General features: G+C 44.1%; 1 protein-coding gene and 1 long non-coding RNA gene across 2 annotated transcripts; one reads left to right on the top strand and one right to left on the bottom strand.

The window, feature by feature from the left end:
• Positions 1 to 3,053: 3,053 nt before the first annotated feature.
• On the bottom strand, positions 3,054 to 19,160 carry LOC308468007 (voltage-gated potassium channel KCNC1-like). The gene is made up of 4 exons (XM_080989889.1): positions 18,953 to 19,160; positions 7,671 to 7,839; positions 5,317 to 5,830; positions 3,054 to 4,395 (listed from the first exon to the last, which is right to left on the bottom strand). The coding sequence occupies exons 3-4, from the start codon at positions 5,791 to 5,793 to the stop codon at positions 3,562 to 3,564; spliced, it is 1,311 nt and encodes a 436-aa protein (XP_080846015.1). The 5' UTR covers positions 5,794 to 5,830; positions 7,671 to 7,839; positions 18,953 to 19,160; the 3' UTR covers positions 3,054 to 3,561.
• LOC308468086 lies at positions 8,124 to 9,970 on the top strand. Its single transcript, XR_013981459.1, has 2 exons — positions 8,124 to 8,228; positions 8,936 to 9,970. It is a non-coding gene; the product is annotated as an uncharacterized lncRNA (long non-coding RNA).
• Positions 19,161 to 25,760: the final 6,600 nt, after the last annotated feature.

Below are 25,760 nucleotides of genomic sequence, written 5' to 3'. Positions count from 1 at the left end.
AAAAGTGCTTGAGACTGTAGTACAAAACAATATATAGGTATATAAGTAGTATGGTTATTCTAATGAGTATAAAATTATTAACAAGTTATTATGCTTTTTATAAATGCATTCCAAATACCATTATTTTTGTCCGTACACAATCTACAACTGAAAGTGGTCCGTTTGTATTTTGCAAAAGTAGTCATATTTTCTTTTCACTGTTGAAAGAGGGCCATGGTATCATCTTTCCAATTTTTTAAAATATCAATTATGTATTCAGCACTTAGTGCTTATTCATTATTTAAATGTCATTGCTAATTGCAACCCATAGCATAAGAGAAAAAGTATTTGATTTTTGTTTTGCATCAGAAGTGAGTATCGTAAGCATTTAATGAGAAAAAACTCTAAAATGTTGCTAAAATGGTGAGCAGAAAATTTCTTTTTAATAAAATTAGTGTTATATTGTTATATCACTCTGTGGTAGAATGCTGTAACACTCATTAATATTTGCTAATATTTTAATGTTGTAAAAAACAGATGAGAAGTTTAGACTACAAGTGTTTTAAAAAGTTGTTAATATAGTGCTTAGTGTTTTTTGTGTTTAGAATGATTAGGTTTTCTTCTTGAGCTAACACATAACCTGCTGCCACTTTGCCCCTAGCAAACACGCACACATGGACATGCGCACACACCCCACTTGCAAGGATGCTTTGCTCAGTCCTGGCTCCAGAGTATGGGGCTTGTGCATGGAAAAATGGAAGGGGTGCAAATTCTCTCAAGTTGCCTCTGACCTCCTTGGGTGCTCTGGGCAAAGGTCCGAAGGTCCCTGACACACCTCCCCCCCCCCCCATCTTCTGGGACAAGGAGTTTGCCTGCTTGTTTCTAGAGGTGGATTTTAGTAATATGGCACCCTGAGTGAGCACCCCTTCAGCTTGGCATCCAATGCAGGGGAAACACCCAGACAGTCCTAGATCTGGTGCTGTTATGATGTCATGTGTCCATGAACAGAAGCAAGCATTCATCATTCTAGGGATTCACCTACATTTACCTTTTGCCTTTTGCTTTCTATGAACAGGTCTGCACTTTCCTGGTCCGTGTCTGAGTGCTTCTTCTTCTCCCCTCCCCACTGCTTTCCCCAGGAAAACCTGCTCTTTAACACGGAATTGGAACAAACTGCAATCTGAATTTTCCACAAAATTGTTTCTGGTGGGTTTTCATGGGGTAAGTGCCAGGGAAAGAGAGACGCTTGGACAGAGCTTTAAAGTGTGGACCTGTGCCTAATAATGTGACACAAAATGAAGTCTGGATGAGCCCTCTCAGTTCATACAGAGGAATTTTGTATCGGACATGAAATTATACCTGGCATGGAGAAAGTAGATGGGAGAAGAGCTTTCCTCCCTCTCTCCTAACACAATAACTCAAGGACATCTGATATTGCATGCTACTCTGTTACAATTTGAACTCTGTAGAATGCCAGTTGTAATACAATAAAGTACCACATAAGAAATAAAAGAAACAATAAAAACACAGGCACAAATCTTACAGCATCTAGCACAGCACATTGCAACTCCTGCAAGAGGCAGAAAAATAATAAAGTGGTCCACCAAGACCTCAGCAGTTTTCAAGTGGTCCGTGGAACAAAACATTTGAGTACTGTACTGGACTAGATGGATGCTGCAACTTGCAATGCTGCACATCATCACATGAGGGCAGCCACACACAATCGCAAAGCTTCCCAGTTTGAGTCATGACTGCTCCTGACAGCTTCACGAATGCAGAGCATCTCAGGACTCCTCTACGCTTTACTGTTTTACATGCAATTTATTTTCAGGGTGCAGCCGCATTTAGAGTTAAGCACATGGGAAGGTGAGCAGGATCACGCAACCACATTCCTCTCTAATACCTGTTTGCTCTATGCAGAGCAGGGATTGATGCTAGGAGCTCTGATCGTCGGCAGATGGATATTGTGAACGGATGTCAGTAATGCCATCTTGTGTGGCAATATGAGAGTTCTATCAGCATATGAGCGTTAAGAATATCTGTCATGGTCCATACACACATGCAGAGTGTTACAGTAATCAGGGGACGGATACATATGCCAGGAGACTGGCATCTGACTGTACAAAACAGATGCCACTGGATGCATGTGGGAACCTGCCCACAGTACAGATCACATGTTCTATGCCCAGATTGGCAGATCAGACCCTAAATCAGGGCCTAAATACACCTGTGTGGTTAGCAAGCTCTGGATCTCACAGGAAACTGAGTGCAAATGGTCACATGGTGCACCTGTGTCCAGATAAAAATAATTAGAGAAACAGATATATTTCATTCTGAGACCAGTTTAAAAGTATTTTTCTTTACTAGCAAAATCTTAATCCTGTTGCAGAATGTAAGATTAATCATGGAGTTGATACAAAAACATAGAGAATGAGCAAAATGTATAACATACACAATTTTGCCTTACCAGAGCTCTATAAGCAGGCAAAGTGGTGAATTTTCCACAAGAAAACTCCACATTCCAGTAACAGCAGCTTACCTTTTTATAAAGTTTTGAAACACACCTAACCATGTAAATATGTTCTATTTCATTACATAGGTTAAGCACCTCTCATGTTCTGAAATTAATTGCCAATTAATGTAAAAATTTCTAAGCTTGATCAAATGCCATTTTGATGTAACTTTTAAGTCCTACAAAACATATTGAGATAAATCATATATTACCTTTTCCTGAAAAAATGAAGCTTTAAAAAAGTACATTGCTTTATATTTTAATCTTAACCAAATTCCAAATATCAGGCATGTGTCAGAAGGAAAATAAATTGATATGGATTTATATATGATTTTTATATATAGTAGTAACTTTGTATTAGTTAATTAGCATTTTTATATGTAACTGTATTTTTGTAATATTTTATTTAAGTTGTCTATTGCTCTTTTGGTTTTTGTACGCCACGTAGAGATATTTTTCATATGTTAAGTGGTATAAAATAAAAGATCAATAATAAATTTACTTATTTGTAAGTATTTCTAAGTTGCTTAATATTTTAAAATCTCTAAGCAGCATACAACCTACAACTATGGGATGATCAGCAGAAAAAAACCAGCTCTTGTGGACTTTTGACATGGATGCTGGCAGCTGCCAGAACCTCAATTGCCTCCAAATGGAAAAAGTTGCAAAGCTTGAGACTTTCACTTTGGTATAAAAATAAGTGGAATTTATCACTAGCTGCAAAAACTGATAAATCACATGTTGCCAAAGGCTTGGAGGACCCAGAAAAATCATGGGCTGTTGGGTGGGATTTTATCTTATGTGCAAAAAATACAGACACACAGGACTGCCTCTCCTCAGGGCAACATGAAACTGGTGGTGGTCTTAAATACCCCACCAACCTACAATTAAGTCTCTCCTGAATATACTGTGCTGCTTTTTTGTACTTCTATTATTTTTGTTGAATAGATTTATTTTTTTTACTTCAATAAAATGCTTTCTTGAAAAGCTTCTGTGATGTGCCAGGGAGCTATTTGGAAACCTTTTTTTCTCTTCCTACAGAAAACTGGGGATGTGATGCTCAGGAGTCCTCAGGACAACAGCGTCACTGCTTCCATTGCTTTCCTCTTCCTCCTCTCCTTGATCACAGCGGCATCATAACAGCCCTTGAAACTGAACAGAAAGATCGGGACTGGGACAACGATGGTCAGCACACCACAGAGTGCAGTGCAAGCTGCTATCACTTGGCCGGTGACACTGACAGGGACAAGATCTCCATACCCTACAGTGGTCAGAGTGATGACCGCCCACCAGAAGGCCTCACCAATGTCACGAAACCCTATTTTAAAGTTGGTACTCAGCAGCTCCCCATAAAAGCAGAGGGTGCCAAAGAAAAGGACTTCAGAAGCAAAAATCAACAAGAAGATGAGTATCTCTCTCAGGATGGATTTGAACATGCAAGGCAGCACCCTCAGCATCAGAGGTGTCTCCACCAGCCTCAATACCTTCAGGAGTTTGATGATGTAAATAATGCGGCACAGACCCAGCCACTGGACCAGGGGATGTGACTCCTGAGGGTGTGGCCCCTGTGAAGGTCTGGCCAAGGACAGCTCAATGTAAACTGGGAACAGGGAGAGGAGATCAGCGATGTTCAGAGGGTTCTTCAGGAATTTCTTCAAATCTGGGCAGCACATGATCCGTACGAAGAACTCAGTCGTGAAGCAGAGGATGAAGAAAAGCTCAAGGTGGAGGAGGTAGGGGGCCACTTCGTAGGAATAGGCAGAGGGAAAGAAGTGATGGTAGTAATGGTGGTGGTGGCTCTCTATAGTATGGTCTGGGGTGATGTTTTTTATGAACCCCTTGGACTCCTCACAGAGGATGATGATGATGGCGATGGTGAACAGCAGAGAAACAACTGCCAAACCCTGCAAAGATAAAGGAAGGGTGAACATAGGAAAATGGGCCCATTGGTTTATATTTATATAACTAACTATAACTAAATATTATATATATGCACGCACTGTATTTATTAAATTTATTGGTAACTTTTTGTTGCCAAAGGCAACTCACAAACTAACTAACTAATTAAAACCTACATAGATGCTTTAAAAAAAAACACACGTTAAAAGAATACATTAAAGTAATGCAATGGAACATCCCATCTAAGAGGCCACAGATATTCAGAGGCCAAATGGTTAAAGAGGAAGGGTTTTGCTAGGCACGGGAAGACATATAACAAAGGTGCCATCTGCTCTCACGCGTTTGTTAACTTTTCCTACATTCACGTATCAGATTCTGCCCCTTTGGCTATAGAAGATCCCACATGAACACCAATAAAAGAAAGTTCTTTTTGAAGCAGCAAATATGGAACTCGGTACTTTAGGAGGCCAACACAGATGGCTTTAGAAGAGGGCTGGACAAAATCGTGGAGGACAAGGTTGTCAATGGCTAGCAGCCATGATAGCTAAGCTCTGCCTCCACAGTTGGCGGCAGATATGCTTCTGAATACTAGTTTCTGGGGAGGGCACTTGTGCTCAGATCCTGATAGCAAGTTTCTCAGAGGCATCTGGTAGTGTAACGTATTCTGCACAATTTATTATATAATGCTATTCTGAATAATGCTTGTTATAGGCTGGCAGGTGCTAGAGTTTACGGAGTTTGTGGAGTCCAGGTGGTGGTGGGAGGAATTGCTGCCTTAGAGGAAGTTTGGTATATACAGCACCAAGTTAATTTGCAGAGTTGGGTTTTACATTCCCAATACTTGACCAGTCCCCTTAGCCCCTCTCTTCACCTTCCCCTGGCAAGTCACAGAGCCAAGTCTAGGACTTATCAAGCACATTCCTTACCGTTGCACGTTTAGAGGAATGGGGCTTTTCAAAGAGATCCCACAATTTGGCCCGCCACCGGGCATACTGACAGCCACTCCTTCTTTCTTCCTGGATCAGGAGACCCTGGTCGTTGTCCTGCTCGTCGACAATCCCAGTGTCGTGCACCTCCTCTTGGGGCCCTCTCCAGCAACAGGGGGCCAGCTGGGTGCCTGTGAGCCCCCAGAAATCCAGCTCTTCCTCAAAGGCAGATTCACAGACACCTGCAGGGCAATGGAGTTGCTTTGTGCTGTAGTAGTTCAGCACCTGCCCAAACAGCCGGCCACTCCGATCAAAGAAGAACTCCTGGGTGCTAGGGTCATGGTCATGTTTTGTGTTGGCCTGGGGCTCTGTGAGGCTCCACAGTTTGGTCCCTGGGAAAGCCTGCAGGGTGCTAAGATACGTTTCATAGCGCATGCCTCCAACGTTCAGAATGACCTTTCCGGCGGAGACCTCCATCTGTCTGATGGTGGTCCAACTGGCTTCCTGCAACAACCTGGGAAGATTCAGAAAGGGGTTTAGCCAACGAAATTACAGTTTTGAATACTGCTACAATCCACCCCAGTCTCTGCAGCAGTGCAAGATTCCAGAGGTTCCAAGCCCTTACCCAGGGTAATGTTTGGTGTTTTTATTTTTATATGTGTTTTATTTTATTTTTATATGTGTTGGAAGCCACCCAGAGAGGCTGGGAAAACCCATAAATATAATAAATAATAACAAGGCACAGTGGAGACGGTGGTGTCTTTATGATATATGGTTTGTTTACACATATTTGCAACCAGAATCTACGATGGAGAGGCTCCCAGCAATATACTCCCAAGAGGTTCTCTTGCTTCCCTTGTGACGTACAGCAGAGCCAGACCAGAGTCTGGTGATGCAGTTCCTCAGAATTCCACCAGAGTGCTGGAGCCTCTCTCTGATTGGCTACCAAGACAGTTGGCTGGGGTGGGGTGGGGTGGGGTGGAGCCAGCACTTTGGGAGGGAAAATAAAAGGAGCCGTTTCTGAGGGAGTTTTCAGATACAGGGTTTAGTTTGAGAGGAAGAAAGGGTGTTGGTCTAGGGGAGAGAGAGTTTGTCCTGGGTAGAAACATCCACTCTGAGGAAAATATCTAAAGCTAGAGAAAGGAGCTTGGCGTGAAGGGCAGTGTGTAGCATGTTCTGTGAGAGTATCAGGCCAGAAGTTAACCGGGAAGGCCGAGTTTGAGCCAGGAGAAGTAGAAGCTGTGTGGATACAATGTACTTGGGTCTCATTCCAGTCAGGAGGGGAGAGATCTAAAAAGAGAAGATTCCCAAAACAGTTTAAAAGGGGCATGGTGATCCCCTGGAGCTGCTGTACCATTTGGAGTACCTCAGGAGTGGGATGGGCAAATGGTTGGGTAACTGACAGAAAGCACCATCTTGTTGAAGAACCAAAGTATTAAGCGGTAACACCTATGCAACCACTGAGTTAAGAACTGAAGTGAAATAACATGAAATAAGTGGAGCATTTACCATCTAGTCTAGGAACCTGTAACATCTACCTGAAGTGTAATAACTGAACATAATCATCTGAAGTTTTAACAGAATCTGTGCTTGATTAGAAGCCTGAAACATCCATTAGATTTAGTATAATTGTTAATAGGTTTGCTGTTTCCTGAATGACCATTATCTCCTGAATATCCTTTGTTTCTAGTTTCTACCAACCTTTATTGGCATAAGTTGAAATAGAAAAATCATAAAACCATACAAAGCTATCCTTTGTTTTATCCACTTCATTCTGTAAAATAAATGTTTCTTATTTGTTCAACTTTTACCTGAGTCTCCAAGTATCTAAGATTTCCCTTACACAAAACCCAAAAGATAACCCATTATTATAGGGTGTGTACATAATTTGGATCTGCCACAACTGGTATATAGTGGTGGGATCTGCTACATCTCTCTAGGCACACCAGCCTTAGATCCAAAATGGAAATCTGCCATGCTCTCGGTCTCCTTTTATAGCCTGTCACAGTTTTGCTTGCACATCACTGCCACTCTAAAAACTCTGGCCTTGTGACTCCTGCTACTTACTTATTTTGAGGGAGGAGGGTCTCACACCCCTCTGCTGTCCAGCACAAAGTAATTGCTTTGTTAATCACCCATCTCCCTGCCCGTTTCTCAGGCTTTGTTCCCCTACTACCCACACTCAGCAAGAGGTTACCAGGCTGGCCTGGCTTGCATTTTTAATGTATGCATTGAACCCAGGTGTTCAGTGCTTGGCATAGTTTAACTCCCCAAACCAATTAATTCTAACTTATTGGACCCAGGAATTTAGAATATCTCGTACTGTGCAAACTCATAACAATACAATAACTTACCAGAGAATTCAGGGTTCTTGCCCTTGTGGGGGGGGGGGGGTTGAGGTGGCTCCTCAGCAAAGGGTGGACCAGCTAAATATCTTTACAGCACGAATGCATCTTATAGATGTTTAATTTGCACGGTTCCAGCCACATGAAGGTGAAGCGAGACAAGCTGAAATCCTGCAAGCTGAATGCAAGTTAAATGCATGTTGTATTTGTCATTGTTATGAGAATTATAAGGTCTAAGATATAAAATAAATGTTCATAAATGTACCAGGCAAACGCATACATAAATATATAAATCACATGTCTGAAACAGTACAGGAAAACATCCTAAAGCCATTTTGACTCTTTCAGTGACCTCAAATATTTGGATAGAAATGGGAAAAGCCCACCGGGCAGGGCTCACCTGGGCCAGCCCTTGACCCACCCTCAGACAGGGAGGACAATGGCCAGCCGGCTGGGGGTGGGCCTAAGGCCAAAGAAAAGAAGCTGACCCCGTTGTCCAAGCCTCTTTCGCTGTTCTTCCTTCCAGGATCAAGATCATCAGGAGCGTGTCAAGATGGCCGGACTGAGGTAAGCATTTTGCCTGGACTGGGGGGGGGGGGGGGCTTGGCCCCTCCGCCAGGCTAGGCCACATTTTGCAGCTTTCTTTCTTTCTTTCTTTCTTTCTTTCTTTCTTTCTTTCTTTCTTCGTTCTCGGTTTTCAGCTTTTTGTCCAGTGGTGGCGTGGGTTGGCGCTTGGGCCCATCTGCCGCCGTTCACCGCAGGAGGGGGCGCTCCGCCAGCCCCAAGGGAGGGTGGGCATCCCAGTTTGTTTTAATCCATGTGGCGGCCTTTATTTTGTGGCGGCGCTGGGGAGGGGGCGCAAGGCTCCCCCGCTGCTGCCATCCGGCTGGGCCGCAGGGGTAGCCTGCTTGGTTTTTTGCAGCGGGGGGGGGGGGCATGGCTCTCTGCTGCCGCCATCCACTGGCCTGAGCGGGTGGCACGGGCCCCGGCTAGACCGCAGGGGTGGCCTGCTGTTCTTTGTGGCGGCGGGGCGGGGCATGACTCCCCCGCCGCCAGCTGCTCGCCTTTGACCTACCCTTGGCCAGGGAGGACAAGGGATGGCCGGCCAGGGGTGGCCTAAGGCCAAAGAAAAGAGGCTGACCCCGTTGTCCAAGCCGCTTTTGCTGTTCTTCCTTCCAGGATCACCCACCCACCCTCCCTCAAATTAATAATTTCTTGCCTCGATATTCATCCTAGATCAGCGGTCTTCAAGTTAATGATTCTTTTCCTTACAGGCTAATATTATGCGTTCCAGGTCAGTGGGCGCTGCTGCGGTTGTAAGAAGGTTGCTGTATTCAGAACCAGGAAGGAATTTTCCATGCATTGGCAGGTTTTGCCTTCTCCGTGGCATTTCGTCACAACTTTTAGGCCTTGGAAGGGTATCTTTTAGTCTAACATCAAGTTGGGTGGGGGTGCATTCATGCTCCCTCCCCATGCAGCAGTGCTCGCAGGGCCCGTTAAAGGGCAAAAACCAGGAGTCCCTGGCCCTAGAGCGGCGGCATGTAGGTCAAACTCCCAGGACGAGGTCGGTGGAAGGGCATGCTGTGTAAGTTTGCGCTTTGCAATCCCCTCTCACTGGACCTCATCTGCCTGCATATCCTCAGCCAGGCGGGCTGAGAGGGTTACCTGCCAAGGCCTGTGCCAAGTTTCCCACTTCTGAAGCTCAATAAAGTTGTGGCCAATTTGAACCCATATTCTGGTGTCTTGTCTCATCATTTGGGGTAAAGGGATAGGCACCACAGACAGGATTTAGCACATGTGCCCACAAATCCTGCCTTCAGGGCACATTTGGGTATGAATAGGGAGAGCCTGTGACCTGAAATCAGGAATTAAGTATCATCACAAAAGAAAGGCCAGGCTGTCCAGGGAAACCCATTAACAGGGTTCCTACCAGACAGGAAAGGGTGGCATTTTCAAAAGTCGCAAGTGGTACCTCACATTACGAACTTCATTCATTGCAGAGGTCCGTTCTTAACTGAAACCGTTCTTAACCTGAGGTGTGCTTTCACTAATGGAGCCTCCCGCTGCTACCATGCTGCTGCTGTATGATTTCCGTTCTCATCCAGGGACAAACTTCTCAACCTGAGGTACTACTACTGGGTTAGCAGAGTTTGTAACCTGAAGTGTTTGTAACCTGAGGTACCACTGTATAAGGGCTTGCTCACTATTGTTCTGGGTTCCTCCTCCCTCCTGCGTGGGATGTGTGTGTGAGGACCCTGTTGCAACAGTTTAATAAAGATCAGGCTTGCTAGCTGCTTTGCTTCTCAATATTCTCTGGTTGGCCTCTGTTACTTTCTCCTACTGATATTTTTTTTTAAATAATATTTATTAATAATTTCAAAGTTACAGAAAAAAAATAATAAAGAACAACACTACAATACATAAAAAGAAGAAAAAACGCAAAACATAAAAACCAATACAACAATACAGAAAAAAAAAAGGGGAAAAAGACACAAATCCCATATTACATATCTTTAACTTCCATTTGCTTGTTTCGTTGACCTCCTCACACCTCCCTTTTTGTATTCTAGTTTAGTTAGTTATTTCAGCAAATTCTTTCCATCTTTCTCAATTTTTATTAAATAATTTATCTTAACAATTTAACCTATTAATTAACTCGACAGATCCTTTCCATCTTTCCCCATATTCTGTTATTCAAATTACCTTAATTTATTTAACCTTATCTTACCATAAAATACCTTAAAGCTTAAAACTTAATACTCAGTTATACATAACTCCTGATAACATTTCTGCTAGAGTCATATAGTTTCATTCCAACATTTCCCCTAATATTCATTAATTTTAGGCTAATTCCCTAAATAAAAAAATTTCTTTATAAATTTTCTTCCAATCTTCATCCAACGTCTCTTCTTCCTTGTCTCGGGTCGTGTCAGTCCTTACTGTCCATTCCATCTAGTCCATCAACCTGGAAGTCTTATGTCCGAGGCCCTTAAGTCTCTTCCATGTCTCTTCTGCAGATCTTCTTCTTCTTGTTTATACTTGCACTTTTCCTTGTCTTTTGTTGGTCTCTTTCTTAATTTCTTTCCTTTCTCATTGAGGAGTAGGTCTCTGGGGGGTTCCAACCCAAAGTTATCTCCGTCTCCCTTCATCAAACCAGCCCATTCCCCACAGTCCCACTCCCCGCAGTCATCAATATAATCCAAAAAATATTTACGAGCATATTTCGAAGTCTCTCCAAAGTTAAAAGCCTCCTCAGCTCCAGACTCCCCCTGGCCCACTCCAACTTCAATCTTCAAAAACAGCGGCTTATGCTCCTGTAGGGCCTTGGGCCTCTCCATTTGTATTATTTGAGGTGCAACCGCAGCCTCCTCCATTATCTTCTGCACTTGCCCAATCAATACAGGTTCCTGAGTTGGACCCTGGATGGTTTCTGTATCACTATTCACTATTTGTCCACAGTTATTGGCCACAACAGTCATCAAATCCATTTTCTCATTCAGCAAATCCATCTTCTCATGCATCTGTTCCAACAAAGCACTTGTCTTGCATAAAGCAAGCACCAAAACTTCCTTCCAGCTCATATTTAGTCAAGGTCAAAAGGACTAATCCCACGATCTTAATCTCACAGCTGTGGAATCCTCAAGTAGACTGCAGCAACAATTTAGCAGGCTCCCTCTAGAGGAGACAATTTCTATTTGTATCCATCTTTTTAAGGCAAGTCCAACAAAGGAAAATTACTTTCATTTTTCAGATATTTTGTTTCTTTAGAATGCAAAAGGCAACATTGGAATCAGTTTATTTCTCTTCTTCAGCTATCTGTCAAAGTATTCCATTCACAGTCAATGAACCTCTCCAACAATTTCTGTCTCTGACACCCCGTTCCCAGGTTAGAGATGGTGGAAACTTATCTTTCTTCACTCCCTCTCCTACAGGCGTTACACAAAGCCTTTTCTCCTGCTTCCAAGGGGGTTTCAGTAGTTATAAATGAAGGAAATTTAGGCTTTTTTAACGACTTTCCAGGCTTTAGCTTACAAGGTTTTTGCTTCAGTCTATATACAAAAAGCGGAAGGCGGACTTCCTGTTTTGAACCTTTCCGCTTCGATGTCAAATTAAGATATTTATTGATCCAATTTTCCGTTTCTACTCACGGGTACTTGTTTTAAATCCAATTGTCCACAGGAAAAAGTCAGCGCTCTCCGGCGATGGCTGTGCAGCTTCACTCCGTGAAAGTAGCAGTCAGTTCGCAGCACCGCGCTGCTCACCCCACTTCACTCCGGAATCCCAAAAAGGGGTTCCCCGTGAGTAGGGGGGGTGCTCCTGGTGCCCTGCCGAACCCCACGTTCCCAGGCTTCCTCCACCTGGGATTTCTAGCGGGTCCCCACCTTCGCCGCGGCAGAAAGACCCAGTTTCCACGGAGCCAGTTCCTCCAGTCGGAGGAACTCCGCCATTCGCCGATGGCACTAACCCGGAAGTTATTTTCTCCTACTGATAGAGAACCTACATAAGGACTCTATATGGCTCTTGGGTACCCCATGAAGGAAAAGGAGCAGTTTTTTCTTATAACTTCATGCTTGAAAACAGTAACAACAAGAACAATAAAAGTTAAATGGGAACCAAGGCCTATGAGATCTCATGGGAACTTGGATGGATCCTTGAGATCTCACAATATCTCCTGGGAGCATCGCAGACCTGGCGTGCAGAGAGGACCTTCTTCCTGAGCAAGGCAGAGAGTCTGAAAGCTGTTTTTGCACGAGGAAATTCAGTAGTCCGTTAAAAGTCTCTATTGGCCAATAACTGGCAAAATGCTGTATATCATTATTATTTTCTTTGAAATTCACCAGTTTTACAATGGATATTAAAAACAACAACAACAATGATACTATCAAGGAAGACAAAAACATATGCAAGATACCATATTTTTGGCTCTATAAGACTCACGTTTTCCCTCCTAAAAAGTAAGGGGAAATGTGGTCCATATTGTCTGTCATTTCAAAAAAAGTTTTAGGTAGTCTGCCGTCTTTTGTGACATTTTGACTTTGTGACTTGTCCATGTTAGTTGATACGACCCCATTCATATCTCCCATCATTATGATGTTGTTGTAGTCCAGATAATCCAGCATAGTCTCATGCAGCTTCTTGTAAAATTCCGATTTCCCTTCGTTAGGTGCATAGATTCCTAATATCAACAATTTCTCTCCTTGGTGTTGTATCTCAATTGCCAAAATTCTTCCATGTTCGTCTTTAAATAAGAATTTGGGTGACAGGCTCTCTTTCGCATATATCACCACACCTCTCTTCTTGACTTTGTCCGAAGATATAAATTCCTGGCCCAATCTTTTATTTATTAACACTTTTCTGTGGAGCCTTGTCACATGTGTTTCCTGGACAAAGAACCCACTAGGAAGAGAGGGAACATTCTTTTCTGAAGCCCAACTGACCTGGACAAGAATCGACCAAATATGGATATCTAGAGGCCTGGCACCTAAGGCCAGAAAAGTGGAAATCTGCCCAAAGACCTGCTCCGACCATAATGCAGTAAAGATGGATATGACACTACTACCAACCGGATCCTTTAGATGGAAGATGAATGACAATTTGTTCAGAGATCAGGAAATTACCAAGAAGGCCCAAAAAGTTTTGAAGGACTACTTTGAGATAAATATGAATACTACGGTGGAAAAAAGAATCGTCTGGGACGCAAGTAAAGCTGTAATGAGGGGATTCTTGATACAACAGAATGCCGTAAAGAAAAGGACACAAAATGAGAAAAAAGATAAGATCCTGGATAAAATAAAAGAATTAGAGAAGAAGTTAAGATTAAATCCGAAGTCACAGCCAACTCTGAGAGAAATTAAACTTTATCAAACACAATATTCTAAATTGATAAATCAGGAAATAGAATGGAAGGTTAAATTAATGAAACAAAAAACGTTTGAGTTGGCGAATAAATGTGGAAAACTGCTAGCTTGGCAGTTGAAGAGAAGACAAAGATTAAATATGGTTACAAACTTAGAGGTTGAAGGAAAAAACATTCAGAATCCTGTGGACATTAGAAAGTGTTTCCAGAGATACTTCAAAAAATTATACACCCAAGGGCCGCAAGACGAGGTTGAGATTAAACAATTTTTGGCAAAAAACGGACTATCCAAACTGTCACAAGAAAATAGGACAATCCTGAATTCCAAAGTAACACGACAGGAGATTGAACAAGCCATTCAGAACATGCAACTGGGCAAATCTCCAGGGCCAGATGGGCTGACCTCCAAGTACTATAAGACATTAAAAGACTACTTGATACAACCTTTGATGGAGGTCAGCAATGAAATTTTGGAGGGGAAGAGGGCACCGGAGTCGTGGAAGGAAGCGTTTATCACATTAATACCAAAGACGGAAGCTGAAAAGACACAACTTAAGAACTACCGTCCCATCTCCCTTTTAAATGTGGATTACAAAATATTTGCAGACATTTTGGCAAGTAGACTTAAAAAAGTTTTAAATGAAGTAATCCATAAGGACCAGGCAGGCTTTCTCCCAGGTAGACATTTGTTTGCTAATACAAGGAACATTATTGACATTTTGGAACTTTTGCAAACAGATATAAACACAAAAGCAGTTTTAATCTTTATAGACGCGGAGAAGGCCTTTGACAACATCTCCTGGAAATTTATGATGGGAAACTTAAAAGAGATGGGAGTGGGACGGGGTTTTGAGAATGGGATTGAGGCGATATATTCAGAGCAGAAAGCTAAACTGATAGTTAATAATGTGGTTACAGAAGAGTTTAAAATTGAAAAAGGAACACGACAAGGTTGCCCTATCTCCCCTTTGTTATTCATTTCGGTTCTGGAAGTGCTATTGAATATGATTAGAGGGGACCGGTTGGTGGAAGGAATTCAGGTCGGACAGAAACAATATAAATTAAAAGCTTTTGCAGATGACCTGGTTTTGACCCTGCAGGAGCCAGAGTCTAGTACGAAAAGAGTATTACAACTGATTAATGATTTTGGTCGGGTGGCTGGATTTAAATTAAATAAACAGAAAACTAAGGTTTTGGGGGGAAATTTGACAGATACAGAGTCAGAACGGTTTCAGAAAGAGACAGAACTTAATGTGGTTAAAAAAGTAAAATACCTAGGGGTAAACATAACAGCAAAAAATCTAAGTCTATTTAAGGATAATTATGAAAAATGCTGGGCAGAAATTAAGAGAGACTTAGACAGTTGGTTAAAATTGAAACTTTCTTTGTTAGGCCGAATTGCTGCTATCAAGATGAATGTATTGCCAAAGATGTTGTTTTTGTTTCAAACACTTCAGGTTTTGGACAAGACGGAGTGCTTTCAGAAGTGGCAGAGAGATATTTCTAAGTTTGTCTGGCAGGGCAAAAAGCCCAGAATTAAGTTTAAGATATTAACTGATGCGAAAGAAAGAGGGGGCTTTGCCCTGCCAGATCTAAAGTTGTATTATGAGGCCGCAGCGTTCTGCTGGCTAAAAGACTGGCTACTTCTTGAAGACACTGACGTGTTGGATTTGGAAGGGTTTAACAATGCTTTTGGATGGCATGCATATTTATGGTATGACAAGGTTAAAGCAAATAAGGCCTTTAAGAACCATATTGTCAGAAAATCACTGTTTAATGTCTGGACAAAATATAAAGACTTGCTGGAAAATAAAACTCCAAGGTGGCTTTCACCTTTGGAAGCTAAGGCCCGAAAAAGACCCAATATGGAGGCTAAATGGCCTAAATATTGGGAAATACTAGAAAAAGATGGAGACAATTGGAAATTGCAGAGTTTGGAGAAAATGAAGGATAAAGTGCGAGACTGGTTACATTACGCTCAGATTAAAGAAGTTTTTAAAAATGACAAGAAATTAGGGTTCCAGGTGGAGAAATCGAAACTAGAAACAGAATTGTTAGAACCAAAGACTAAGGTACTTTCAAGGATGTATAACTTGCTGTTAAAATGGAATACACAAGATGAAATGGTCAAATCGGCTATGATAAGGTGGGCACAGGACATTGGGTACAATATTATGTTTGAGGACTGGGAAAGGTTGTGGAGTACTGGATTGAAATTTACTGCATGCAATGCTTTGAAAGAAAATGTAATGAAAATGATATATAGATGGTATATGACCCCAGTCAAACTTGCAAAAATTTACCACCTGTCTGATAATAAGTGTTGGAAATGTAAAGAGAGCGAAGGAACATTCTTCCACCTCTGGTGGACTTGCCCTAAAGTGAAGGCGTTCTGGGAAATGATTTATAATGAACTGAAAAAGGTATTTAAGTATACCTTCACTAAGAAACCAGAGGCCTTTCTTTTGGGTATTGTCGGCCAAGGGGTGGTAAAGAAGGACTGGACATTTTTTATGTATGCAACAACAGCAGCAAGGATACTTCTCGCAAAGTACTGGAAAACTCAAGATCTACCCACACTGGAAGAATGGCAGATGCAACTGATAGACTATATGGAACTAGCTGAGATGACTGGCAGAATTCGTGACCTGGGAGAAGAGAGGATGGAGGAGGATTGGAAGAAATTTAAGAACTATTTACAAAAACATTGTAATTTGAGTGAATGCTAAGCAGGATGCTAGATCACAAATAATTGAGCACCACTAAACTAGATGATTTAAGATAATAAGTGAAATTGAGAAAATATGAACTTTTTTGAGAATTATAAGATTATAAATATACAGATGGGAAATAAGAATGCAAATAAGATAATAAATTGCTGACAAAATGTTATAACGATGAAAGTGGGAGCGGGAGATGTGAGGAAGTCCAAAGAAAATGTGAAATTATGTTAAGATATATGTTACACTGTTTATTATGTTTATTTCTATTGTAAACCCCAATAAATATTTATATAAAAAAAAAAAAGTAAGGGGAAATGTGTGTGTGTCTTATGGAGTGAATGCAGGCTGTGCAGCTATCCCAGGAGACAGAACAACAAGAGCGATCGCTGCTTTCACTGCGCAGCGATCCCTCTTGCTGTTCTGGCTTCTGAGATTCAGAATATTTTTTTTCTTGCTTTCCTCCTCCAAAAACTAGGTGCGTCTTGTGGTCTGGTGCGTCTTATAGAGCGAAAAATACGGTAGTTGAGTTCACTTCCAGACTGTAGGGCCCTGGCAATTTATATTGGCTTCCACACCTCTTGGTGGCCCTGAGAGAACTTTGCAAACACACACACACACACACACACACACACACACAGAGAGAGAGAGAGAGAGAGAGAGAGAGAGTTCTGCTAGTTGTTGCTGGTGATCTAGGGGCTGCTCCTGTACAGGTTAGAGAAAAACCAAAATGTATCCACTAATATTGTGTAGCAATGCACTATCAGAGACCAGCCTGGCACAATTTAACAGAAACTACTTAGGCTAGTAGTTGCCAAACTTTTTTGGGCCACTGCCCCATGCCTCCATAAACTCATAAAAAGAATTTCAGAAGAACAGTTTGCATGATCTACTGAAGAAGAAAATAGTGCAATAAAATTCATATTTAATCACACTTTTAATCAAAATTCAATCTATAGCTATGTTCCCCGCAAAAAAACTAATTTGTAGGTATGAATGCGTGTCACTGATGCACACAAATAATGTTCTGATCTAATATTTCAGCTAAAAAAAGTGTGGGTAGCTCTTGTGTCTTCCAATACTTTGTGATGAGTATTCTTGCTGCTGTTGTGGCATATAAAAAAAGGAATATACTTAGAAAAATATTGCATGAAAAATATTTCTCAGGAAAATATAAGGAAAATCTACCTACCCACACTTACCAAACATGCACAAACCTTCCCCTAATTAATGTATAGGAAAATCAATAAGCATTACCAACAGTTGTGAAAACTTAGAATTAAAAAAAATACAAACAGGACCAAAATACATAACCTGAGGGATAAAGGTAAAGGACCCCTGACAGTTAAGTCCAGTCGTGAATGACTCTGGGGTTGCAGCGCTCATCTCGCTTTTACTGGCTGAGGGAGCCGACGTTTGTCCACAGACAGTTTTTCCGGGTCATGTGGCCAGCATGACTAAGCCACTTCTGGTGAAACCAGAGCAGCGCATGGAAAGCCATTTACCTTCCTACTGGAGCGGTACCTATTTATCTACTTGCACTTTGACGTGGGCAGGAACAGGGACCGAGCAACGGGAGCTCACTCCGTCAAGGGGATTCGAACCACCGACCTTCCGATCGGCAAGCCCAAGGCTCAGTGGTTTACACTACAGCACCACCCGTGTCCCCTTGAGAGGGATAAGAGCAGTTAAACTTTAAATATAAAGTGAGAAAGGTGCTTTGTTTCAGACTCTAGCGTGTCAATCATAAACAAGTGATTAACATGCTCAGGAAGGCTTGCCTTTGACCTCCTGCCACCCCCTTGCCTCTTAGCACCTCTCTAACTAATCCCACCCACCCCCAGGGGGCAGTATCATCAAATTTGGGAGCCACTGATTTAAGCAGAATATGTTTGACCCTTTTCCGAGAACAGCTGCTCAACTGTTAAATGCACCTCAAAAATCCATCTAGTTCCATTCATATTTATTCAAAAGTATTCTGGTCTATGTTATGCAGAATTGCACACCAAAAGATGGACCTTAGTTGGCCACTAAGTATGTCCTCGTCAACTTCCCAAAAGAATGAGCTGGGTTGCAAGAACTACAACCAGGTGATGGTGTCCTCCTCCTCCATGCCCCTCACTTATCTGCTAGGTAAGAGAACAAGGGCCAGTGTAGTGTGTGAGAGCTGAGCTGGAAGCTGGAGACACTGAGATATGCTTGCTCCATGCTGGATCCAAAGCTGCAGCTAATAGAGAAGTAAGATCTGTTGGGGTGCTAATGCTGTGAGCCCCTCTATCAAATGCTCAGGTTGTATATCTGACTAAATAATACAATACACCCAAAAGACACCACAGTCTCTGCTTACTTTCATTCCAAGGAAACCAAACCTACATAATCACAGGAACCCCTGGAGGCTCAGAGTTTGGGGTAGCATGTAACAATATATTCCTCCTTCCTGAGCAGGGAAGACACAGTATGTCTGAGTACATCCCCTGGTGCATGAAAAGAAGTACGTGCAATGGCAAAGCTAGATGGCAGCCCTCAGGAGGTGCCACCACTGCAAATCGTGCCTGTCATGTCTGCCTGCCTGTCTCTTCATGCCCTCCAAACCCACAACTTGAGTGTCATCACCAACCCCTTCTGTTGTCTGCTAAAAGCCCCCATTGCACCATACTACACACACACACATACATGAAGAATCCCAGAGAAAAAGCTACAGCGCCAGTCCTTACCTCCACAGTCCTGATGCAGTGGTGGGTGGAGAGAGAGAAAGAATGGGGAAGAATAAGCAGGCAGCAAAAGGACTGAGTGAGCTGTCTGCAAAACACGATGCCTCTAGGGGCCCAGTTCCAAGCCTAGAGATGTCAGATGCCAAGAAGCAAAGCCAGCCAATCCAACAGAAAAGCTATTTGTGTGTGTGTAATGCACACCCTCCGCTCTGCTCCCCCAACATACCTTCCTATCAGCAACAACCAGCTATTATTTAGTGGACCATTTATAAATAAGCCAGTAACTCCCTTGCCACCCACAGCTCCTGAAAGAGCTCTGGCCTCTTGGAAATGGGCAGAGTTCAAACTCTCTTGGCTCAATTCAAAGCAGATTTGTTGTGCAACAAGGCGGCAGGGGGCTGGAGGGATGGTGAGGAAATGAAGCAAGAACAAATTGTTTTGTTCTTGCCTTTTCTGCTCAACTTGGCCGCCTCTCTCTGGTTAACTTCTTCCTCCTGGTGAAGAAGATGATGGGCAAATGAGGGTATTTTCACAGCCAAGGTTTTGAAACTGGCCATCTGGGGTGCCTTGGGTTTCTGATGGGAATATATAGCAGAATGTTCACCAGAATGTGTCTTTTCTCTTATACATAACCAACATCTAGATCTGAGCATAATGAAGTTCACTGGGTGATTTAGGGGCCAGTCCTCACAGGGTTGTTGTGGGAAAAACACAGGCAAGGGGAGACAGTGATGTCCAAACTTTTTTCAAAGAGGACCAGATTTGATGAAGTAAAGGACCGTGGGGGCTGACCAAAGTTGTTGAGCTTTTTTTAGGATTAAAGTTGTTGAGCTTCAATCGTACCTCCCGCAGACCAAGCTGGAATCCTTGAAAGCGCTGCTGGAGGCATCGCTCGGAGTTAAAAAGACCACCCTTCGCCAGGTGCAATCCCTATTTTTGCATGTAGGGTAGTTGCGCCAGGCCATGCCTTTTGTGCCCGTCTGGCATGGCTCATGGCCGGAGACGTAGCCCCTCACCATCACATTGGGGTGACAAAGCAGATAAAGGATGCTCTGAAGATTTGGCTTGCATTCTTGCAGGATTATAATGGGGTCTCATTTTGGCAAAAGAGCCTTAACCCTGGGGTGGAATTCCAGGTCCATTCTGATGCTTCAAGCGGTGGTAAGAGTTATATCTAGGCAGTCAGCAAAGTCCGTGAGGGTCATAAGGGTGCTGTGCCTGTTTGCGCTGGAGTGCGTGCGGCACAATATTTCCTTCGCTGCCCGTTTCATACCTGGCCTTAACAATAACATTGCTGATGCGTTATCTCATTTCCAGATGGAGCGTTTCTGCGAGCTGGCACCAGAGGCAGCCCAGACCTCGGACGCCTTCCCAGACAATCTGTGGGAGATTGGAAGTAAGAAGTAAACCAGGGAGTATTGTCATTATTAGCACCCTCCACTAGATGTTCTTATTCCAGGGCCTGGAACACCTTCGGGCGTTTTCGTGGCACCAAAACACATCGAGCTTCCGAGGAGGAGGTGCTTCAATTCATGGTGCTCCTAAAGCGCAAGGGCCTTGCCATAAAACTTTAATGCTTTACAGGGCAGCTATTTTATTCTTTTGTAAATTCTTTTGTTGGCCAGACCCCTGTGACAGCTTCCACGTCAAGAAGCTGCTGGCTGGGTGGCGGTGAGTCATTCCCCCACGTCAAGATGGCAGGAAGCCTATCACTATCGACACACTCAATCTAATTTGGAAAAAACTACCAACGCGTCTCTTTCGGGCTGCATTCTCCCTAGCCTTTTTTGGTGCCATGCGCATTGGGGAGTGTTTGGCTGGGTCCCCTCAATCAGGGCTGGCAGACACCGACATTAAATTCTCTGGGGATACACTGAATGTCAAGATTCGGTCTTCAAAAACTGACCAATTGTGGAAAGGGGTCATGCTGGCACTGTCTCTGACAGAACAGGAGGGCCCCTGCCCATATCAGGACACACGCCGCTTCTTCAGGGTCCGGCCTCAGTGCAAGGGCCCTTTCTTCATTCATTCAAATACGCGCCCTTTGACGCGATCTCAATTCACAGCAGTCTTACACAGACTCATAGCGGCCTGTGGCGTTAGTCCCCAGGAATATTCTGGGCACTCCTTCCATACCGGGGCTGCCACTTCAGCGGCAATCCAGGGTTGGGACCCCACCTGCATCAAGATACTGGGGTGCTGGTGCTTGGCAGCCTACAAAAGCTATATTCGTTCTGGCTCCTCCACCTTATCACTTGCAATTGAATTTTCTTATAGGTTTGCCCACCATGAAGATCTGGGTTGTAGGGCACAGCATTGTGCATTGGGCGGCAGATTATGCATGGTTGCACAATGGGGGCTGTAACCTTAACATCCTCCCCAAGGTACGCATTTATTGGATTGCCCAGTGGGGCATACGTTGGCGGAGCTTGATGCCCATGTTGCGTAGTGCTGTGGTGGCGCATGGCGCTCTGAGAGTCTTGATTTTACATGTGGGAGAGAATGATCTAGTGGAACAAAAAGGCATTGCCCTGACCCTTGCTGCAAGGGCAGATATAAAAAGCCTGCATGCCTTGTACCTGACAATGACCATTGGCTGGTCCAATCTCCTACGCTGTCTGCACTGGAGGGGGGTTTCCAATCCCTCTCACATCAATTATGCTGTGGAAAAATCAACGGCCATGCGCAATACCATGCGGCAAATTGGCGGGTTCTCTATCCCACATCCCACCATCAGGGCAGATAAGGCTGAACTATTCTGGGAGGATGGAGTGCACCTGACCCCACTAGGTAATGACCTCTGACTGCACAACTTGCGACAAGTCCTTAGGGACTGGGTAGACTGCAGGGTTTGATTGGTCCTCAGTTGTGGGACTTGGCGGCGAGGCCCTTAGGGCCAGGCCACGGGTGGCAGTTTTAGGCCTTGGCAAGGTATCCTTTAGTCTAACATCAAGTCGGGGAGGATGCATTCATGCTCCCTCCCCATGCGGCGGCGCTTGCAGGGCCCGTTAAAGGGCAAAAACCAGGAGTCCCTGGCCCTAGAGCGGTGGTATGTAGGTCAAACTCCCGGAACGAGGTCAGCGGAAGGGCATGCTGTGTAAGTTTGCGCTTTGCAGTCCCCTCTCACTGGACCTCATCTGCCTGCATATCCTCAGCCAGGCGGGCTGAGAGGGTTACCTGCCAAGGCCTGTGCCAAGTTTCCCACTTCTGAAGCTCAATAAAGTTGTGGCCAATTTGAACCCATATTCTGGTGTCTTGTCTCATCATTTGGGGCAAAGGAGTAGGCACCACAGACAGGGTTTAGCACATGTGTCTGCAATTTCCGCCCTCCCCCATGGGTGGGCGGGGTTTGCATCACCAAGTGGGGCTCACCTGGGCGGGTGCCACCCACCTGCTTGGGCCGGTCTTTGACCTACCCTAGGCCAGGGAGGACAATGGATGGCCGGCCGGGGGTGGGGCTAAGGCCAAAGAAAAGAGGCTGACCTTGTTGTCCAAGCCTCTTCCAGGATCACCCACCCATCCACCCTCCCTCAAATTAATAATTTCTTGCCTCCATAATTTCATCCTAGGTCAGCGGTTTTCAAGTTAATGATTCTTTTCTTTCCAGGCTAATATTTTGCGTTCCAGGTCAGCGGGCGCTGTTGCGGTCATAAGATGGTTGCTGTATTCAGAACCGTGAAGGAATTTCCCCCGCATTGGCAGGTTTCGCCAATTTCATATTACTTATTGCCAATACACACTTTTATCATAATTAAACTTTTTCTTAATATATCTAATTTCTTATATCTACCTTGCAACTATTACTGAAGTTCCTCAAATGCTGCAACAGAATTTAAACTACTATATTTATTTTTCAAACATTCTTTGAAAACCACCCATTTTGAAACAAATTCCAGTTTTGATTTATTCTTTATTTTTTCTGATAAACCATCTAATTCGGCATATTGTGTCAGCTTTTGGATACAATCTTGTATAGAGGGGATTTCATTACTTGAAGAGTTGAAGGTGGCTCTTATTGGACTCAAAATTTGGTCACTGATGGCAGTGATGTGTGGCAAGGTAGCCAATGCCCAGCTGCCACCGAGAGGGCAAAGATGAGCGTCCAGAGCATGGTGGCCAAAAAAGGTTCTGGCCTTGGGCAGGGACGGTGATCCGTCACTCAGGCATTACCTTCCGTGTTGCGTCCCTTTACAGGCTTGACAGGGTTCATCTGTCTGTGATTGGGAATGAATTTTTGGCTGACCTGCGTGTCAGAGGGGTTAAGGGATTGGCTACAGGTGTGAGTGGTTGGCGGCGAGCGCGGGTGCTCGTGTGGTGGATAGGCTCTGGTTCAGGTGATAGGGATGGGAGAACGCACTCGCCGTCCCTATGTGAAGGGTATTCCGTTAAAGGTTTGGTTGATGGTTTGGTCTACCCCTGAGAGAGGGTTGTGCCCATGCCTGAGTCCAGGGGGGCATTTGGGTGGCGGAGATAGCCTGTTCCCGGCTTTCCGCTTATCCAGGTGTTCACCCTAGGCTGACCTATGCTGGTGCCCTGGGTCAGTGCTACCTGCAACAGTGCAGAGAGCTAGCCGAGCCAGAGCCTATGCAACCAGTCACTTGCTGTAATCAGTAAAGTTGTGGCCTAAATTCTGCCAAAAATCCAAACCAAAATTTGTGTCTTGTGTGAATTTATTTAGGGTGGGGTTTAAAGGTCTGAACATGGAAGGGGAAATTGCTAAGTTGCCTGTTCTGGATAGGGTTGCCTCCCTCAGAAGGAGCAAATGCAACACATGGGCTAGCTTACAAAGCTGATTGGGGAAGCCAGTGTTGCATGTGTGACATCATACACACACACGACACTTGGTGCATGCATCGCACATATATGTGACATCACACACATGCTATGTGTCATGTGTCACAAGCAGCCCAAGCCGAGCATCCCAAACTCTGAGCGCTGTGTGCACCATCAGTTTCTCCACCTCTTCCTCCTGTGGCTGCCAGGGAAGGAGGCCCTGACTCCTCCCGACATTGCTCTGAGAAGGAGAAGGAGGTGTCACCAGGACAAGCTGGGGGCTCATTCCCCAGTAACTGCAGGAGGAGAAGCCGGCCACAGAAGCCGCATCTCTGCATTCAGCCTCCTCACCCCCGAACATTGGGGGGGGGGGCAAGCTAGTGCACCTGTCCTGCATACATCTCTGTCACTAGAGGCCCCGGTGTCCTCTGTGGCTAGGAGAGCCTTTTGCCAGCTTTGTCTGGTTTGCCAACTACAGCTGTTTGTGGACAGGGACAGCTGGGCCACTGTAGGACATGCAGTGGTAACCTCAAAGCTGGATTACTGCAATGAGTTCTATGTGGGGCTGCCCTTGGGCCTGGTTCGGAAGCTCCAGCTGGGGCAGAATGCTGCAGCCAGATTGCTGATGGGAGCTTCAGGCTGACGATAATTGATGCCATCTTTGAAACAGCTGCACTGGCTGTCCACCTCCTACCAATCCAGGTTCAAGGTCCTTGCATTCATTTACACAACTGAACAACTTAGGTCCAGGGAATCTCAGGGACCACCTGAATCCTTATAATATTCCAGCTCAATCGCTGAGATTGCAGGAGCGCCAATGGTCATTCCCCAAGTCAGCAAGACTCATTTGACAACAGCGAGAAATAATATCATTGGACCAGTCCTGTGGAACTCTCTGCTACTGGAGATTGAGCAAGTGCCTTCTGTTTCAGCTATTAAATGTCTGCTGGAAACATCCCTATTCTGCCAGGCCTATACAGGCAAGTAATAAGGCATCCTTCCACAATGGTTAATTGTTGTCTGTTTTTAACGTTTTTATGGTTTTCATTGTAGTGTTTTATGTTTTTCTTGTTGTAAATCACTCTGATAGTTGTTTTTGAATGACACAGCAACATACAGATATTTTAAATAAATGAATAAATAAATAACCACATAAGAACTCTCAGAGTGCAACAGTCAGTCCCTTCCCAGGGAACCCTTGGAATTGTAGCTTTGTGAGGGGAAGAGGGGGTCTCCTAACAACTCTCAGCACCCTTCACAAACTATAGCTCCCAGAACTTGGTGCTGTGGGGGGGGGGGGACAGGAGTGCTTTAAGTGGTATCATCAGTGCTTTTTTTCTGGGGATACACAGGGGTACGCACACCCCTAAACATTTTGTGAATCTTTGTACTTTTGTCCATTTACTATATTTCTTTCCCCCGATTTGAACTATAAAATTGTGATTTTCTTGAGTCAAAATGAGAGTACCTACCCCTAAACATTTTTTTAAAGAAAAAAAGCACTGGGTATCATAGTGCTGTAAGTGTCTGGTGTGTACATAGCCAGTGTCTTCCTGGACGCTGGGGTCATGGCAGCTTCTAGATTTCCCCTTAGAGTGTAGATTCGTTGGGGCAGGGAGCTGACTCTGTCAGGTTTGTCAGGAGTGAAACTAGACTTTAGTTCACCCGGGTCAAAGATCCAGTTTGGCACCCACACTCACACATTTGTGTACACACACATACAGGCTGGGAGCCTCAATGGTGCCCCTCTGGAGGCTTCACCCAGGGCAAAAAACTCTGTAGCTAAAGTTCTGGGTTTGTTCCTCTGTAAAACACTAGATTTCCTGGTGCCAATGGGGGCGTCCCTTGAAATGCAAATAGAGACAGGTTTAGGAGAGGTCTATGGCAGGGGGAGGAAGAGCTGAATCCTCCCTCCCAATCCATCATGGCCCTGAGGTGGCTTATGCCTCTCCTTAGCAGTTCTTTACTAAACAGAAGAATCCTTCATGTTCTCAGTGTTTATTCAATTAACAACGATGCCTATATTGCCCCTGAGAAA

This window comes from Podarcis pityusensis, assembly GCF_964106645.2.
Source record: "Podarcis pityusensis genome assembly, chromosome: Z".
Lineage (NCBI taxonomy): Eukaryota > Metazoa > Chordata > Lepidosauria > Squamata > Lacertidae > Podarcis > Podarcis pityusensis.
The sequence above is the reverse complement of the archived record's forward strand: the minus strand, read 5'-3'. Positions and strand labels throughout refer to the sequence as shown.